The sequence below is a fragment of the Pterocles gutturalis genome, unplaced genomic scaffold (genome assembly GCF_000699245.1).
Source record: "Pterocles gutturalis isolate BGI_N339 unplaced genomic scaffold, ASM69924v1 scaffold46379, whole genome shotgun sequence".
Lineage (NCBI taxonomy): Eukaryota > Metazoa > Chordata > Aves > Pterocliformes > Pteroclidae > Pterocles > Pterocles gutturalis.
In genome coordinates this window covers 13,906-31,430 of record NW_010134877.1, presented here as the reverse complement: position 1 = coordinate 31,430, position 17,525 = coordinate 13,906, and the positions used below count along the sequence as shown (strand labels likewise).

The 17,525-nt window shown below is 45.5% G+C and overlaps 1 protein-coding gene across 1 annotated transcript in view; it reads right to left on the bottom strand.

Moving 5' to 3' along the window:
* The window catches only part of LOC104467802 (msx2-interacting protein-like), a gene marked incomplete at both ends in the record, with an annotated part of 19,863 nt that extends 3,173 nt beyond the window's left edge, over nucleotides 1-16,690 (bottom strand). The window contains 10 exon segments of the mRNA XM_010081711.1: nucleotides 45-562; nucleotides 564-5,711; nucleotides 8,203-8,303; nucleotides 9,923-10,036; nucleotides 11,233-11,346; nucleotides 11,895-11,958; nucleotides 11,960-12,006; nucleotides 14,180-14,331; nucleotides 15,194-15,394; nucleotides 16,530-16,690. Of these exon segments, the coding sequence (XP_010080013.1) occupies nucleotides 45-562; nucleotides 564-5,711; nucleotides 8,203-8,303; nucleotides 9,923-10,036; nucleotides 11,233-11,346; nucleotides 11,895-11,958; nucleotides 11,960-12,006; nucleotides 14,180-14,331; nucleotides 15,194-15,394; nucleotides 16,530-16,690 (6,620 nt within the window).
* Nucleotides 16,691-17,525: the final 835 nt, after the last annotated feature.

Genomic DNA, 17,525 nt, shown 5'->3' with positions numbered 1-17,525 from the left:
CGCTGCTGCCGAAGGGACGGCAGGAAGGGCTGCGTTCGGGGCACTCGGTGGTGTGATGGGTGCGTTCTCCATAGGCGATCGGATCTTGAACCCGCTCTGACTCCCCTCGTCGAGGGAAACCGGTGGGGAAGCCAGGTCCAGAGGAGCCGGAGCGGGCGCTTTCGGAGAGGTGCTGCTCTCGGCGACGGTTTCACGCACAGCCACGACAATGTCAGCAGCTGCAGCCTTGCTGGCGTCAGAAGCGCTCGGCTCCATGGATGCCTGAGCAGTGATTTTAGTTTGCTTTTCCTCCTTTGAGGCTTCTTCGGGTTTTGCCTTTACTTCGTTGGCGGGGGGTGACTTGCTCTGCACCCTCTCCGGCTCGAAGGTGTTGACTTCAGTGGCGTCGCCCTTCCTGCCCACACTCTTTTTGCGCCTCTGCCGCGTGGTTTTCTGACGACCTTTTTCCTTCCGAGCAACTTCAGCCTCCTGCAAGGTCTCTGCCTCCTGCGCAGAGTTAGAAGATTCGCTGAAGCTGACTTCAGTCTCCTTGCTTTCCGTCTCTACCGCTGACAGGGCAGAGCTGGGAACTTGGCTCGACGGCAGCCTCAGCTTCTAGGATATTATTCACGGCCTGATCCGTCTCGGGCTCCATCTCCTCCCGAGGCGACGGTAACGCCAAGGGCTCTGCTGGGATTTCCGCTTCTGATTCAGCGGGATACGTTGGGGGCGCGGGAAAGCTTTCCGTCTCCCCAGAAATATCATTGATGATGGAGCCGATGGCTGCTGCCAGCTCTGTTTCACTAGCCTGATGCGCGGGTTTATCTCCTTCATCCTCCTGACGAACTTCAGGCACGTCTGCCGGTGCCTCTTTGTAGGCAGTGATGGATGGAGGAGTTTCGGTGAGTTTTGCGATATTCTCCACAGCCTGCTCGAGCTCGATCTGTTTTGCTAACTGGGCAGCTTCGGGAGACTGCTTTGGTTCCCGTATCACTTCTTTTTCCATTTCTGGGAATGAATCTTCGACCTCATTCTTAACAAAATGGGGTGGCAAGATGTCCTCTTTTGGAGGGCTCTTCATTTTGGCTGGCGACACCGCCACCGGCTCTGCCTCCTCCTCCGTCGGCCGCAAGGCGCCCTTGACTTCATCCACATTGAGGCGTATTTCGACATTTTTGAGACACACAGATGCTTTATCTACAACGGTTTTGGTATTTTTATATCTTCCCCTTTTGGATTTCGTAACCTTTTCTGGTGCTGGTTTCTTCTCAATGATCTCAACCGTGGGGATTTCTAACTGGTTTTTCTCCACATCCAGTTCTTTCCTATCACGTTTCGGCTCACTCACTGTCGGATCTTTCTCACTGGCTTTTGTTTTATTGCTGTTGTCACTGACGCTCGATTCCTGACCGCTTCTTTCAGCGGCATCTTCAGATTCAGCCGAAGCATCGGCTTTCGGTTCGTTCTTCCCTTTCTTCCCCGGTTGGCTGGTAGCAGCTGATGAGTGACCATGTGTCAGCTTCTGGGATCTAGGAGATCTCCAACCTTCTGCAGGTTTAGGAGCTTCCACAGCATCTTTCGTTTCAGCCTCCTCCACCTCTTGCTGTACCGGTTCTGTCTTTATCGGAGAGATCTCCTCCTCCGGCTTACGGCGGGTTTTCGGAGGTCGTCCCCTCCTCGGGGTGGTAGGAACGGTGGTTGTCGTTTCCTGCGGTTCCTTTTCCCCTCTCTTCCTGGTGGATCTAGTGACCTCCACTGAGTCCTTCACCGGAGATGGGCCTTCATTGTCCCCTGTGGTAGCGTAGACTGACCTTACGTTTCTGCGCCTTGTCCGGCCTATTGGCAAGCTTGGCTCCACGTTTTCCGGCTCCGCAGCAGAGCTAGGGGATTTAGCAGCGTTCCTTAAAACCTTCTCCGCTTCCACTTTCAGTTCAGAAAGTTTCTGCATCTCCCCACGGGGAGAGCTTGACCTTTTGAGTTTTTCCCGGTCAATTCTTTCACTCTTCCTCGTGACGGGCTTTTCCATCACATTAGCTGCAGCCGATTGCACGGGAGTCTTGGAGCGTTTGCTCTTGTAGGACTTTTTATCTTTTACAACAACCGGAGGTTCAACTTCCATATCATTGTCGGAAACGGGTGGCAGGACCTCAGCAGCCGCCTCCACCTTTTGACTCGCAGTAGCATCAGTGTTGGCAGAAGGTGGAGGATTTTCTTCTTTAGGCTCGGCAGCCTCATCGGACTTCTGAACCAGCTTGGGCAGAGCTGGAATCAACGGGGCACCTTCAGGCTCTGGATCTACGCCGATATCCGCTTTGGAAAACGAAGCTCCGGGAGTAGGGGGCTTGGTATCCAAGTATGAAGGATGCTCCGTTGCTACAGCGTCTTCCTCTGGTGGCAGGGTTGTAGCAACAACTTCTTTACTCGCCTCTACGACTGGTGGGGGTTCGGTTTGCTCAGGTGGTTCGATTTTGACAGGAGCAGCAAGTTCAGGAAAAGGTTTTTGTTCCTCTGCTACAGAAGCAGGTTCAGATGGTTTTTCTTCTTTTACAGAAGCTGTTTCCACCACGACCTTTTCGTTTGCCACCTTCTCAGAAGCAACCGGCGCTGGTTCCTGTGGCAGGACAGTGACTGAAGAGGGACCAACTGCTGAGGAAGTTTTATGTTCTGGTTCTTTATTATCAGGAACTGTTTCTGGTGTTTTCGGCCGGTTTTCTTTATCTTCCTGTTTTTCCACTTCTTTCGGTTTCTGATCTTTCTCCTTTTCTTTCTGCTGCATTCGCGTTAGTTCAATAAATCTACTGTGGAAGAGAACCACCGGTTCTTGCACCAGATCGGCCGCGCTGTTAGTCCCGTCGGAGGAAGACTGTCTCCCATACAATCTACCAGAAATGAAGTCGAGATCGTCGTCTTTTCTCTCTAAATGCTGCAGGCGCTTGGAGTCCTGTTCAAAGATTGAACTATGCAAAAACCGTGAAGCAAACAGTTCCTGTCTCTCCTGTTCCTCCTCTTTATGATCTTCTTTCTTATCATCCAGTTTTCCACCTTCTGAATCAGTCCTGATTTTTTTCTTTTTCATATACCAAGATGGAATAGGTCTTGGAGCCGAGTCAACCTTTTCTTTGTCTTTATTGTTTCTGAAACTAGCAAATCTCGAATCCCAATCTAGAAAGGACCAGTTTTCTTCTCTGGAGGAAGAGAGAGACTTAGCTCTTTCAAGCAAGGCCTTGGTGTCTGGGGTGATTGTCTTGTCCAATGCAAAAGAGTAAAATTTGTTTCTTTCTAAGGAACTTGACAGTCTTTCCTCTCTTTCACGTAACTTTTCTTCTCTGTCCCTTAATAAAAAAGATAACCGGGAACTCTCTAACAAGGATGAGGCTTTCGGGGAATGGGGTTTGTTTTCACCGTCATCATCCGAGTCCGAAGGCACCTCCCCGGGTTCCAGGTCTCGGACAGAGCGCTTGCGTATGCTGTCTCGTTTGACGATGCTGCTGGGAAAGCTGATATCAACCCTGCCAGGCTCCTGCTTCACTTGTGTTTCCCACCTACTCGAGTCATCTTCCGAACTCAGTACAGAGAGTTTTATTTTAGCCATTTCAGCCATCTGCTCCCTTCTGCTGGAATCGTGAGGATTAAATTTCAGCGAGTCCTCCCTCACAGTCATGTTGGAGTACGAAAGACCCTTTTCTTCTATTTTAGGTGACTCTTTGGTTTCCTTTAACGGCATTAGCCTCGGAGAATCGAGCGTGTCGTCATCTTCATGGAAAGGGAAGTGTCTGATACTAGGGGAACAAGATGTCCTTTCGGAGTCCTCACTCACCTGACGAGAACTCCTGTAGTTTCTTTCTCGTTTAGTGCTAATTTCAAAGTCAAACTGGTCAGTCTTTTTCCTTTTACTTGGTGGAGAGTCATCGGTGACGTCTTGCGGAGGTTTCCCCACCTCGTGGACCAAGCTCCGTCTTTCATATTCATCCACATCTTTCTTTGGACTGCCAAACTTCTCAGACTTCGCGATCTCCATTTCCAGCTGCTGTTTTAGCCTGCGACTTTGCTCCATCTGTTTCCTGTAGCTTTGTGTGTGGTCGATGTCGATGCCGATTTTCTCCTCTGTATCTGTCGACTGAGGTTTCTCTTGGCCAAGTTTATGGTCAGGTGTGTCTTCAGGAAGACCAGAATAATTCTTTCGTGCGTCCTCTCTCTCTGTTCCTTGGTCATCTAGTAGCTGTACCGGTTTATGCTGGGGTTTTACTGGGTTCAGTTTTTTAGAAGAGAGCTCCTGAACTTCCACCGGTTCATCGGCTGCCTCCATCAGCCTCGCCTGCAGATCCAGGTTGGGACGTCCGCCAACCCCACCAACGTTAAGAGTCTCCTGAATTTCTTTGGGACTAGTAACAGGAATAAGTCTTTCCAGTTTGAGTTTTTTAGATTCCCTTTTAAGCAACTCCTTCCTCAGGGGTTTTCTCTCCAATTCACCTTCCCTTAACATTGTCGCTTCTCGAGACGAAGCCGTTGCGTCAAGCTGCTTTTTCAAAGCCATGCGTCCATCTTCCTCATCTTGGCTGCTTCTTTTCACTTCCAGTTTTTGCCTCTCAGGCTTCAGATTTGCATCGGCAAAACGTCTTTTACGAGCTTCCAATTTGTCTAAATCTACTGCGTTGGCCCCCTCGGAAGTTTGCTCTGTCTTCAAGTGCTTTTTGGGTTTCAGTTTTCCCTCCTTATCCACCACCTCTACGTGACTGGCGAGGGCTTTCTCCTTCTGTACCTTGGTTCTGACGGGTTCCAGTTTAGACTGATCGGACTTGGTTTGCTCAGCCTGAGATGTCTGTGTTTTTTGTTCAAGAAGCGGGGACTTCATAGTGTCATTATCAAGCTTTGCTCTCAGTTTCTCCAAAGCAGGCTGATCGATAACTTTCCCTTCCTTTTCTTTTACTCGGGTCAGCACAACACAGGGCATTAGTTCCAGGCGGTTTTTAGCTGTCCCCTCTTTGTCACCTCTCTCTTTACTTTGTTTACTGTTGCCCTTCAGTTTTTCAGGGCTGGGCTCTCTCTCATTTTCTTGATCCGTTTCCGAAGACTGAGAGCTGGGCGAATGAATTTTTGCTTTTCGTTTTTGCTTATCAGTTTTCTCCTTTTCTAATTTTTCCGGCTTTTCTTTTCTCACCAAGCGTTTCTCCTTGTCGACTCTCTCCTGCTCAAAAGCACGCTCTTTCTCTGTTTTTTCATTTTTTGCATAACGTTCCACGCGGGCTTTGTCGAGCTTGTCATATCGTGGAGGAGACAGAGAGCTGCAGCTGCCGCTGCGATCTGATGACCTGCTGTAAATCCTCCTCTCTGAATCGCTCTGCAGCCTTTCCGACTGGGAAGGAGACGCTCCAGGGCTCTGGGGACGCCTGGAGTGCGTCGGACTCTGGCTGCGTTCAATCGGTCTCCGTTCGTGATCTCTGTCCCGATCGGACTCGAACCGTTCCCTCTCCCTCTCTCTCTCCCGTTGCCTGTAGCTGTACTCCCGGATGTCTTGCTCGTACGGATCGCCCCTGTAATCCCTGTATTCGCGTGGGTCGTCGTAGTAGCGTGGGTCGTAGTAGTCTCCTTGGTAAGGATCCCACTCGGCGTAAAATTCTCTGCCTCGAGCTGGGTATTCTCGCCGAGGATCTTCAGGATACGTCCCTGGAGTCCGAACGGTCTCGTAGTAAGTACGATCAGGTGCGTATTCGTAAGATCCTCTTCGTTCATCTCTGCTAAATATAAGAATAAATGGGTCAGTTTTCCTTCCCAACCAACGTACTGCATTACCATGTTCCTCGCTATGTAGGGAATCATTTAATGATCATTTCTTTGTACGCACATCAAGGCAACTGTACACAGCTGCCTACAGAGATTTAACAACAACGGATCATCGCGCGGTGGATTAAACACTTTGTTGGCTTACCAAATACTGTATGCAGTTAATTGGTCATTTCATGACAGCTCTGCCAAGTATCTTTTCACCATCCTCACTGCTTCTTTTTTGCCAAATTATTGCATTAAATAAAGGTAAAACCTTCACAGCACCTGTGCACCCAAGTGCAGTCTGTCATGGCGAAGACCACCCCATCTCCAGAACCTGAAACCTACCTCTGAAAACACGAGTCAAGTAAAAACCCATGGATGGAACCTCTGCATTACCAAGTAGTAAATGGGTCGTAAGATTTATTTAAAAATGCTAACCCCTGTAAGCGATCATTTCATTCCAAAATCAGCTCTTTCGCTGCGTGTGACACGCTGACATTGCCTATTTACAAGTCAACACAGAAAAAAAAAATCAGGTTGTTCATGAGAGCAGGTGAATTCATGTGAAGCACTCGGCAAAACAAGCCCCGCTGTTAGCGTTATCATCTCAAAACCTCCAAACGGCAAAAACGAGCCATTTCTGACACTGAACGTGCCTCTTGGGCAGAAGAGTGGCACAGAGCTGGTGCTCCAATTCTCCACTGTTACAGAGCGTTCTGCACACTGTTTCACACACATTTATTTGGCTTCACAGTTCATGTTTTAGGTTAAAAGCTGGCAGGTTCCACCTTTTTAAGAAATGTACAAAATTGGAAAAGAACACAAAGAAACAAAACATGGAAGGCAAAACCCTCATTCTGCAAGTGAAGTGCGATGTTGTGAAAAGCGGCTGTGAAGTTCAAAAAATTAATTCTGGTTTTGTTCGGGGGGTTTTTTGTGGGTTTTTTTGCTTTTAAGGTCCTATTTCGACTGGCTGCAACTACAACCTAAGAGAACCTGGTCAGTGCAGATCTTGGCGTCACTGCAGGGGACCGTGAGCTGCCAGGAGGAGCTCAGAGGAGGACTGGAAGATGCAGAGTGACAAGACTCACTGCAGAGCTCGCTCAATCACTCCGTGATTCATTATTCCTGAGTATCTCGTAATGACTGTGTGAGCATAATGACAAAAGAAGACGAACGTGTACCCAAGGATCACGTTGTTCCAGAAATCAGTGTTCTACTCAGAATTATTTCACGGCGAAGACAAGCCCAGCTGACTCCTGTGCGTTAAAAGACACCCGATAATGCACTTTTCTGAATTTGGTGTAGCTCAGAGGAAATTATTCCTGACTGCTTGCTGGCACATCACAACATCTGGCAAGCACGGGGGAACACACACATTTATTTCCATTATGCAAATCCTGATTGCCAATTTCCAAACCTTCCTCGCTTTTCAATCTGGCAATTTTGCATATATGTCAGACCACTCTATTTTGCTGCAAAAACCATTAAATTTCTCTAGCGCGCAGGTACAATCAGCTTCATGCTGGGCTTACTCAGATGTAAACCAGAGCCCTGACAATTAAGCCAGCCTCTGAAGGTAATAAAAATGCACCCACACAAAAAGAAAACGCTCTGCTTTTCTGCCTTCACTGCAGTCATCAGTAATAAAAACATGGATGTTTATTCAGCCGTTGGAGGAAAAAAAAAAACCACAAAATGAGGAGTGTTTCTGTGCCAGGCTGCTCGCAGGCAGGGTCTGCGGAGATAAGTGGCGGTGCAGGGGGAACACGAGCCTCTGCAGCATGTGCAGAACAGCCAGACACCGTCACGACAGATGCTGCAGAAGGACATCAACACAGAACACATTTTTTATGTCAAATAGCAAAAAAACAACCCAAACCCCCTGCAGCCTCACTCGTATTTTCTTATTCTATCGAGTTAACTGTTGAAAAGGGGTAGGTGGAAGATGGAATTTTACCCTCTGCTCGACAGCTGAGCAGCAGCAGTTTCTCAGACTATATATACACCCATGAACATCCCCATTTCTCTCGAGGGCACAGGGAGGCGTGACAGGGAAGCTATTCTTTGCATTCCTAAGAAATGACAGATGACTCACAACTGTGTCCTGGTGACCCACCACAGTAACCAGATACTAAACATATAGATCGTGCAGATAGCCGAAACCTCCACCTAAGTACGAATTTCAGTAACCGACTACTCTTCAGATGTGTGATATCCTGTCTGCTTTCAGCTGCACAGCTGAAGCCTGACCACCTACGTTTGTTTAAAAAAAAAATAAATTGAAAAGATAAATGACATGAAAATACGACAAAATGTTGTTAATAAAATAAAGGGTAAAGTTGAGAGGAACAAAACTGATTTTGCTTAATAATTACGGCATGAAGGAAGTTCAACCGTACTTAAGATGATGCTGGAAAAGTAAAAGACTGTAATAAAGCTACTATAGATACATGCCTTCTTTCTGCCAGCATTTCATAAAAGTCTCTGATGTCTTGACCCGTTTTCTCCATGGAATGATAAAATGCCAACTGACTTTCTCGATTTGCAAAGTCCACCTGAAAAATAAAAGGAAAAATCACGTTCAGGGAGAGAAAGATCCCATTTTGACAACATTTCACTGGCTGCTGGGGGTCTGAAGATGGGAGTAGAACTGAAGTCAAACGTTTCTCAGGACCGGCCCCACGCATCCCCAGGAATAAAACCTCTCTCTCCTAACTCAGTGGAGCTGCGTGGAGCGATAGAACTACCTCCTTACTGGGGGATTTTGTTGTAGCTGCAAGACCAGAGGCTTCTGTTCAGTGAACCAGCAGGAAAAACACACATTATTAGCGTGGTATTGACATTTTTAATACGGCAACCCCAATTACAGTTCCAAAGTCCCTTTTATCTCAACGCAGTGCTGCAGCAGGTCAGTGTTGCTATTCATCTCTTTCAGACTCCACGTTATTTGCCCGGGGTTATACAGCAAGAGCAGGGACGGGAAAGGAACCAAGCCTCCTGAATTGCAGCTCCCTGTTCTAACTGATCGAAGAATTGGTGTTTTCTAGCCAAGGGTGGCATTATTAAGAAACTAATGGCATAGCTAATGCACAAAAATTAAGGATGAGAAAGGATTTAACTACATGTGTTCCACATAATGCAATTTTTTAACATTCTAGTTCCTTCTTATTTATAAAACTCAGCCTAGGTATTTGTATAACCACAGCAGTGGAGCACAGACACACATGCATTCTGGGTGTTGCTCATTCGGAAGTTGCTAAGCAGCAAGACCCACAAACACAAGATATGAAACTTTTAAATGACTGCACATTTTATTGCGTAGAAAAGGTTATTTAACGTGTTTAAAAACTTCGGTATATCCAACTCCTAGCCCCACCAGGCGTGGAGCAGCTACGTTAACACACCAGATGAGAGATCATGCTGGAAATCATCACCCATTATTGAGGAGAGGAGAAAGGAGGAGGAGGAAGATAATCCAGAGGGTTGTCTGCCACCTTACACCCCAATTAGTGGAACTGATGGGACAGTCGTGACAGGTATTACCACGTTCACCCAAATCCAAGACATCCCTCTAAATGTTAAGTGTTGCTCCAAGAAAAAGTACTTACTCTTTTTTAAAGTACTTTATAATTTTTTTAATATTTTAAAAAATCTGTTACAAGGAAGGAGCTGCCATCACAAGAGCAGACTGCACACTTGGGTTGCCGTACCCGATGACTGCAAACCACCGCGATCACCTTGGCCACGTCGAGAGCCTGGCCATCGGCGCGGAGCAGCTGAAACACAGCCTTGTGTCATCCCAGAGGAACCCACCCCCTCAGATTTCACCTTTCCAACACGGAACCGGACCAAAGTTTGCCTTGGATTCGGGTAAATGAGGTACTAACACGGACACCAACACTCAGGAGCTTAGAGAGACAAGTTCAGCGAAACAAACGGCAGAATACTGGAAAAGGCTTTATAAGTAACAGTTCCAGATACCCTAACGTCTTGGTAAGCCGAGAATAAAAAAAAATTAGTTTCAGCCTTCGATATCTGGGACCTGTGTGTCCCACTAAGTATTCCTTTTGACTGGCAGTCTGCAAATGCCAGCATTTAAGGGGTAAGGCCTCAATACAATTTGTTTCTCTTTTTTTTTATTATTTTTGTTTATTTTGGAGGTCATTCTGCACACCTTAATTTTATTCCCACCGATTTTCCTCCCCTTGGTCTCTTTTACAGCTGCTTGTGCATATTCAATCTCATTGTAGAGAACCAGGGCCATGCCTTTTAAGCGGTCAAACACCACCTGTAAAAAACAAAAAAACAAAACAAAAACCAAATAAGAGCCTCATCCACAGGACTTAATGTCAGTCCCAACAAAATCCTAAGTCATGAGGATACCAGTAAAGAAATAATTTTTAGCAAGGTAAATTTCCAGGCTTTTCTGATGAGGCATATCGTAATGAAGAGACAATAAAAGGACACGGGACTGCTTTGAATTGTGGATATTGTGGCTTGAGGTATATTATGCCTTTATTTTGTTTTTCTGTATTTTACTTTTAAATTTTTCTTTTTCTTTAGTGACTGACTTTTGTCGTTTCTCTCTGTTTACTTTCAGATTTTTGAAAAATTTCCAATGTGTTTTAGGGGGGAAAAAAGGTAAAGGGAACATTTAATCCCAAAATGGAAACAATTTCTGTAATCACAGTCTGCAGTACCACTCGCCAATTGCTGAATGCCCAATTTCCAAATATTAGCTTCCTTTAGCAAGATAAACGTATTATTCAAGCAACAACAACTACAATAAAGAATGTCAAAGCTGCAACACAAACCCACAAAAATCCTTGAAGGAGGCAAGACCCTGGTCCTGCAAAGACTTACACACGTTGCTTAATTTTAAGCACATCAATGTCCAACAGAAATATACGGGACAACTCACACGCTTAATCTTAAGCACATGCGTAAATCTCTAGTGCTGACCCACGGCGGGGCAGGTAACACGCTCCCACCTTGGGATATGGGTATGTTGCGCCATCAGTGACTTCTTTCACATAATTTTGTCAGCGTGACTATCCTAACTGCTTTTAAAAAGTCTTTTTTTTTTTTTTGGTCTGATGGGAAAAAAAAATTAGAGTTATGTCTAATTATGTAATTAGCATGCATGAGCGTTACTACGTAATTAGACTGCTGTTCCTCCAGTGTCAGCCTTACAAAGAAATTTGGTTGGGGAGAGACTGTACTGCACAAGAGCAACAAACGGTTTGCAATACTCATTATCTCGGCTCATTTCAAATCTTTTTTTGGTTTTCAAAACACCAGAAGCGACTGCTCGATTGGATCAACAGGATGCAAAGCTGCAGAGCCCTGTTGGCCAAATTCCACCCCAGAGAGAATTTCTCTACCTGAGCTATAAAGCCCTGGACAGTGGGGGTTGAAAGGACAGGATGGGAAGAGAGGAAGACAGTAACAACGTCAAACCACACACCAAAGCCTCCCACCTACCTTTACCACAGGCCCGTATCGGCAGAAATGTCGAGTTAAATACTGATCCGTAACGTTTGTAGAAAGACCATCTAACCACACGCAGTTTGTAGGCATGCTCTTTCCAAAACCCAGCTGAACACAAAAGGGCAAAACTTCCATCAGTACAATTCACAGGCGTTTCAACCAACCGAACAGAGCACGCCTAATTAATGAGTTATTTGAAGAAAGCTAGTCGTTTGTACGGATTTTCTAAAATTAGCATCTCGCGCAGGTGCAAGCAAGACAAAAATCAAATGGCAATTAATGAAAATAATTCTGCGTGCTTAAACAAATAACAGTGTTTGACAACATTTGGTTCTTCTACAATTGGAATGCATCTGAACAGTGACAGGGTGACATCTCTGGGGACTGACAGTCTCTGTTTATCATCGGTGCCAGCACAGCTTCCCAGCACAGCCTTCGAGGCCAGGGAACGTCAGTCTGCTCAATCCTGGGGCTCCTTGCTGAGACAGCCACCAAAAGTGCTGATTCATCTCAATGATGGTGGTGGTCGAAAGCATCTAATCTGATCTATGCACTAAAAAACATCTTCCATAAACTAAGCTGCTGCAAAATATCCTACGATGCTGGAAATGGAAGTAACGAGGAGAAGGATACAGTCCACAGGAAGATTTCTTTACCTTGAGCCGGTTATTTCCAAGATATTCCCCGTCCATTTTCTTAATTGCTTTGCACACACTCGCTCAGGAATGCATACTGAGGAACACCGTTCACCTTCTTAATGTCGATATCCTGGGGAAAAACACAAAACAGAACGAGCGCCAGTCAGCAACAGGCGGAAAGGACACTCAACAGTGTCCATTAGATCCAAGTGGAATTTTTTTGAGACACATGGCCCAGCAAGCTCTCTTTAATTAATATTTTCTTCAGAGAGAGGATTTAAACAATAGTAGGCGCTTAAAAACTTCACTGTTCTTGTTGTATCTCATTCAATGGCAAAATCAAATCCTTACTGACGCAGGGAAAGCTCTTCACGCTGCAGATTTAAAATTCAACCCTGCAGAAGCAAGCCTGACCTGATCAACAAACAGTAGCTTTCGTTTGTTAATATTATGTCAAGAAGTGACAACTCAGAATCAAAGAACCATGGATTAATTTTTCGCTCGCAAAGGCTCAAGAGAAAACAACCTGCTCCGATCCTCATTTCCGAGCCAAGAGGCACGCGGGGTTTCTTTTCCAAACAAACATGATCCATCCTGTTCCTAGAAACAGAAAGCGATGCCGGACTCGGCTCCTGAACTGACTTGGCACTGACATGGCAAAGGCAAAAAAAAGATTTTCAACTTCTATCGCTGCTGGCATTTGATCCCGAGCCACCAGAGGCCCATTCAAAAGTGCAGTCACGAGAAAGCTCCGAAAGCCTCACAAAGGCTGATTCTAATCAATGTTAAAAACTCAGCAAGCTTGGAGTTGACATTTGGTTAACATTCAAGCTCAGCACTAGTACTGGCAAATGTACCGAAAGCCTCCGAACAAACTCATGATATTATGATTCATTCCGAGCTGAAAATAGAAGGTGGAATGTTTTGTTTTATTTGTTTAAATAGCACAAGTTTCCTCTGGGAGCTACATGCCAATGCCAGCACACGAATTTTAAGCACAAACGTTCCAACATCCAGGACAGACTAATTTCATGGTTAATAAATTTAGGGACAAGGCGGTAGTTCGATACGGTCTCACCCAAGAGCTCTTTATCTGGGAAAACAGAAGTAAACAGGGAGATTTACACAACTATTAGACTTCTATAGCCCTGGCCTAATGATTTAAGTGGAATACTAATAGAGGACTACACTTCCGAGAGTCTGAAGTAGGACTGCTGCAACCGTGGCAAATTATACTTGACCACTCAGCCTGGGCAAGCAATTCCTACTGACAGGCAAATAAAATATCATTATTTTGCTCATTACCCACCAGAAAGGTTATAAAGCTGGTCCCTTTCGCACCTGAGCTTGTAAGTTTTCATGGAAATTGTGCAAGGCAGCAGCGCTGCCGAATTCCACCCAATTAATAACGTTGACAAGACAGCACTATTTCACAGAAAAGCCAATTTACAAGACAGCGCACTGCTGCTGATAAGCATCTTTATCAGGACAGCGCTGCTGGCCTAACGTTAGGAAAGGGTTTAAGCCGCAGACACCGCGTGAATTCACAAATCTGTGCTGATGCCAAGGATGCAGTGGAGGCTAAATGAACGAGAGCTGCCAGACATCATCAAATGTGAATTTTCTGTTTATCCACATCGCATACGGAAGCACATCTCCCCTTCTTGTTGGGGGGAAGTATGTATGGGGTTCATGGTATGCGTGACTGATACCCCCGCAATGGTTACAGAAGCATTTCAGAGCAGAATGAATAAGGCACAGCATGTTCATCAGCAGCCACAGCTCCTAGAAAAATATTGTACAGCCAGCATATGAAACAAACTATCGCTGATGAAGTCCAGATTCCATTAATTAAACTGACCGTGGATAGTTACTTTATTTTTCTGCGAAATTTCTCTTAAATGCAATATTGATAGGACTGGATAGAAAGGGGCATGAGAAGAGAAGAGGGGTACGACTGCTGCTCTGTCTCATCCACATCCGCCTGCTCAGCTGAAAACCCAAATCCCCTGTGTGTCATCGCTAATCCATCTGCCCCGCGCCTCTTCTGCCCTACGGCATGGACCGGGACAGCTGATGGCTACTTCCACATGCAGCAACTAAACCCTTTCATGTTTCAGAAATCAACAGGAAATCGAGACTTCACAGAGCTGTAATGATTCAACATGAAAATAACATCCCAGCTACATAGTCAGGCTTTTCTGCAGCCACTCTGATGCTATGATTTACCAGTGCTCACAGCATTTTACAGGTCTGTACGGAAAGAACGGGCAACGACACCCTAACACAGAGAATTCACATACCACAATCCCACCAAAGCGCTGGAAGATGTTGCGAAGGTCGTGGTAGGTGGTGGTTTTCTCCAGGTTGCCGATGAAGAGAGTTCTCGTTGCTTTTGGGTGAAACTCATCTATCCTTTCATCCAAAGGACGAAATTCATTCTCGCTTTCTGTTTCTAGAAGCAAAAGAGAAGAAGAAGTTTGTAATGCACGGAGGCGTTTCTCATGTGGGTTCAGTTCATGTTGATTTGTTTGTTCAAGTCTACTTCCTGACGAGCAGACACGATCTGAACGAGAGTAACCAACGTCTGACAAAAATACCCAGCACTACACTTCAGAGTTGGTATTTATGTGCAATCTGAAATCCCTGCATCACACCACTGGGCAAGTGCTAGGAATTTGTGCATCCTCGGGTGAAAGGTAGTGGCATTTTCCAACCACTTCTCTAGAAATGTATCCTTTTAACAAGCATTAATGCCTGAATACTTGAGTTCAAATAAGGCTGCACTGTGCTCGGGGAACAGCACACGGAAGAAGTTTGTTTTCACAAATTTTTAAACAAGCAGCTGAAGTACAGACTGAGAACCACGTGCTCAGTGCTGTAGTTCTCACTGGTTGGTCATTCGGGCTATGCTGCCCTAGCCTCAAAAATGCAGCCATCGTTAGCTGCTTTAATTAAAAGCAGAAAAAACAAGCCTGTGAGGACTCGGTGCTATGATTACACCACCCACTGGCTTCTGCTCTGCTGAGATGTGGAAGATGAGATTGTTTCTCCCAGCAGCCAGCAGATCCCGCTGTTTGAGGGGATGGCAGGTTCTCCTTCTCTGAGGTTTAAGACTGGAACTCTCTCCCTGTTTGACCTAAGAGCATCCATTCTCCTTGCTCTGGAATTTATTCTGGCCTATTTCCCAGTTTCTTTAAATTATGTTTCTGCAGAAAAGCAGTTTTAACATTTCCTCCTCCTATGCTGCCTCTTTGCAACAGCCTGTAGATATGCCCAGACTGGTCACGCATTCGGTTCAAGGGCATGGACCTTACCTGGTCCTATCCAGGCCGTGACTTCAATCTGCATGCCAAAGAAAAGTTTTCCTTTTGAGGCATTTAGTGCTTTTTCCTGGTCCTCCTGCTGTCGGAAGAACACCAGTCCATACCGTTCCTCAGAAGCCCCGTGAATCTGCACCGACGTCACCTTTCCGTACTTCTTGAATTCGTGGAAAAGTCCATCTTTAAGGCTTGTATCTAAACAAACAAGTAAACATTAATACTATAAAAACATATTTTTTACCAACTTAGTAGCACCATAGAAGACATGAAGAAATCTCATCTTCCTTCCGAAATGTGACTTCACCCAGTTTAACCTGAATCTCAGTGTTCACACAACTGCCTTTTTAATTCCGGGTGTTAATTTTGCCAATGTCAAAAGCTTCTGGCTGATCCTTCTCTTTGCCTGGATTTTTAATCCCAAGAAACTAGACACACGGGGTTTTACATCACTAAAGCTGGCAGTGGATGGTGACTACTTCTAAGAGACAACCAATTCAAGATGAAGAAAAAAATAAACTGTGTTTCTTCAGTACTAATCCCACACAGATACTGCATAGAGCAGTTTTCCAAAACTGGGATGAGGCACCTGGAATAGAGATCGAAGTTACACAGCATGGAGTTCAGTCAACTCAGGAAGATAATGAGACAGGATTCATCAGATTTTGCACAATCTGACTCAAGACAACACAGCCTACCTGGGATCTGGGGGATATTTACCTCGGTGTTGTGTCACTTCAAGGAATATTACAGAAATAAAATCAATAGAAATAATATTAACATTGTAAGGTATGCTGCTCACAAGGTTAATATATTTTTTTTTGTGGGATCTCTCATCTCTCTTGCAGTCAGCACAGGGAACAGAGTGACCATCTGCACTCCTCAGCGCGTGGTTTCCTGCGGTATTTACCACGCAACATGCAATGCCATTACAAACACGCTCAAGGGTGTTTTACAGCGCTCAACACTGCAAAAGAAAACTCTCAAGTTCTTGTATTATACAAAAAAGAAACTGAGGCACGGTGAGAATAAAAGGTCCCAAGTTTTAAGTGAAAAATTTGAGATGCTTCAGGTTTTTCCCTGGGGAAATCCACGTTACTGTTTCAAAGCACCAGCTCCGGTAGCTGTAAGCGCTTGAACCCAGGGACTCAGCTAGGGACCTGCAGGATTCCTCACAGATGGTCACTAATTAAGCAATTTTCCCACTGTCACACGAGAACCCAGGCAGAAACAGAGGGAATCCTGCCCTCAAAGGCTGCTGTGTGATTTAGCCAGTCCCTAACCTGCCTCCTATTCCTTTCTTCCCCTGTTTCACTTTCCCAAGTGAATTTACCTGTTGAGCGCACTGGAAGATTTTGAACCTTGATCCCAAAACTTTTCCGGGGTTCATCTTTCTCCAGAGATGGAAGCAGCTGGGATGCGGGCGCTGGGACGGCTGTCGACTGAACTGACCGTGCCGGGGACTCGTCGCTCGAGCTGCTGCTGGAGTCACTGCTATAAACAGCATTAAGAAAATGACAGATGAGTGCATGGAGACGCAAAGCGACTGGAGGACACGGGTATTTTATTTAAAAAGCAAAATTTCAGAGTTTTTGCTCGTCTACAGGCATCCCTCTCTCCTTCGCCTGATGCAGAAAATCCTCTTCCTGTAACACAGCCCAGTCATAACCAGGAATTTAGAGTCATTCTACAAATATTCTCCTACAAAGCCCTCAGAGGAGACAGTCAGGGAACAGAAAATGGGTAGAATGTCAGACAGATCCTGTTACAGCCCGTGACAATGGTGGAGATTTAATTAATTGTAATACAACGTTGTAGCAGCTTAGGAGCTGTGTGGGAATACTGGAGAAATACAGACAGGGTACACAGGTCTGCCAGAGCCTAGAAATTCTTCCCATTGCTCTCCCGTACAAGAAATAAATATTATCGCACTCTCAGGTGTTGCTGTCAATCCCAGAGTCGGTCGTAGAGTTCTCCTTATTGCCTCTTGCATATCTTTAAAAAAAGATCCATACCTCTGATGATATAAAAATCTCATGCAAGAAAATCACAGCAAGTTTTTTTGGTCAACTGCTGGAGAATAACCTGAGCAGATGTGTACGGACTGGCAAATGCTGTTTACAGGCTCAACAGCCAACTTCAGGGTATCAAGAATTCAGACCCAAGAACATCTTTTATAAACAATAATTACGGCAGAACAGGATGTGCATATTAGATCATACAGGGAGTCAATCTAGTCCACCGACTCTTGACGGTGCAGATCGTTAGAGGCTTCACAGGAGAGTAAGAAACCCAGAGAATAATGTTAGTAAAGCTTGCCCAGTGGGGA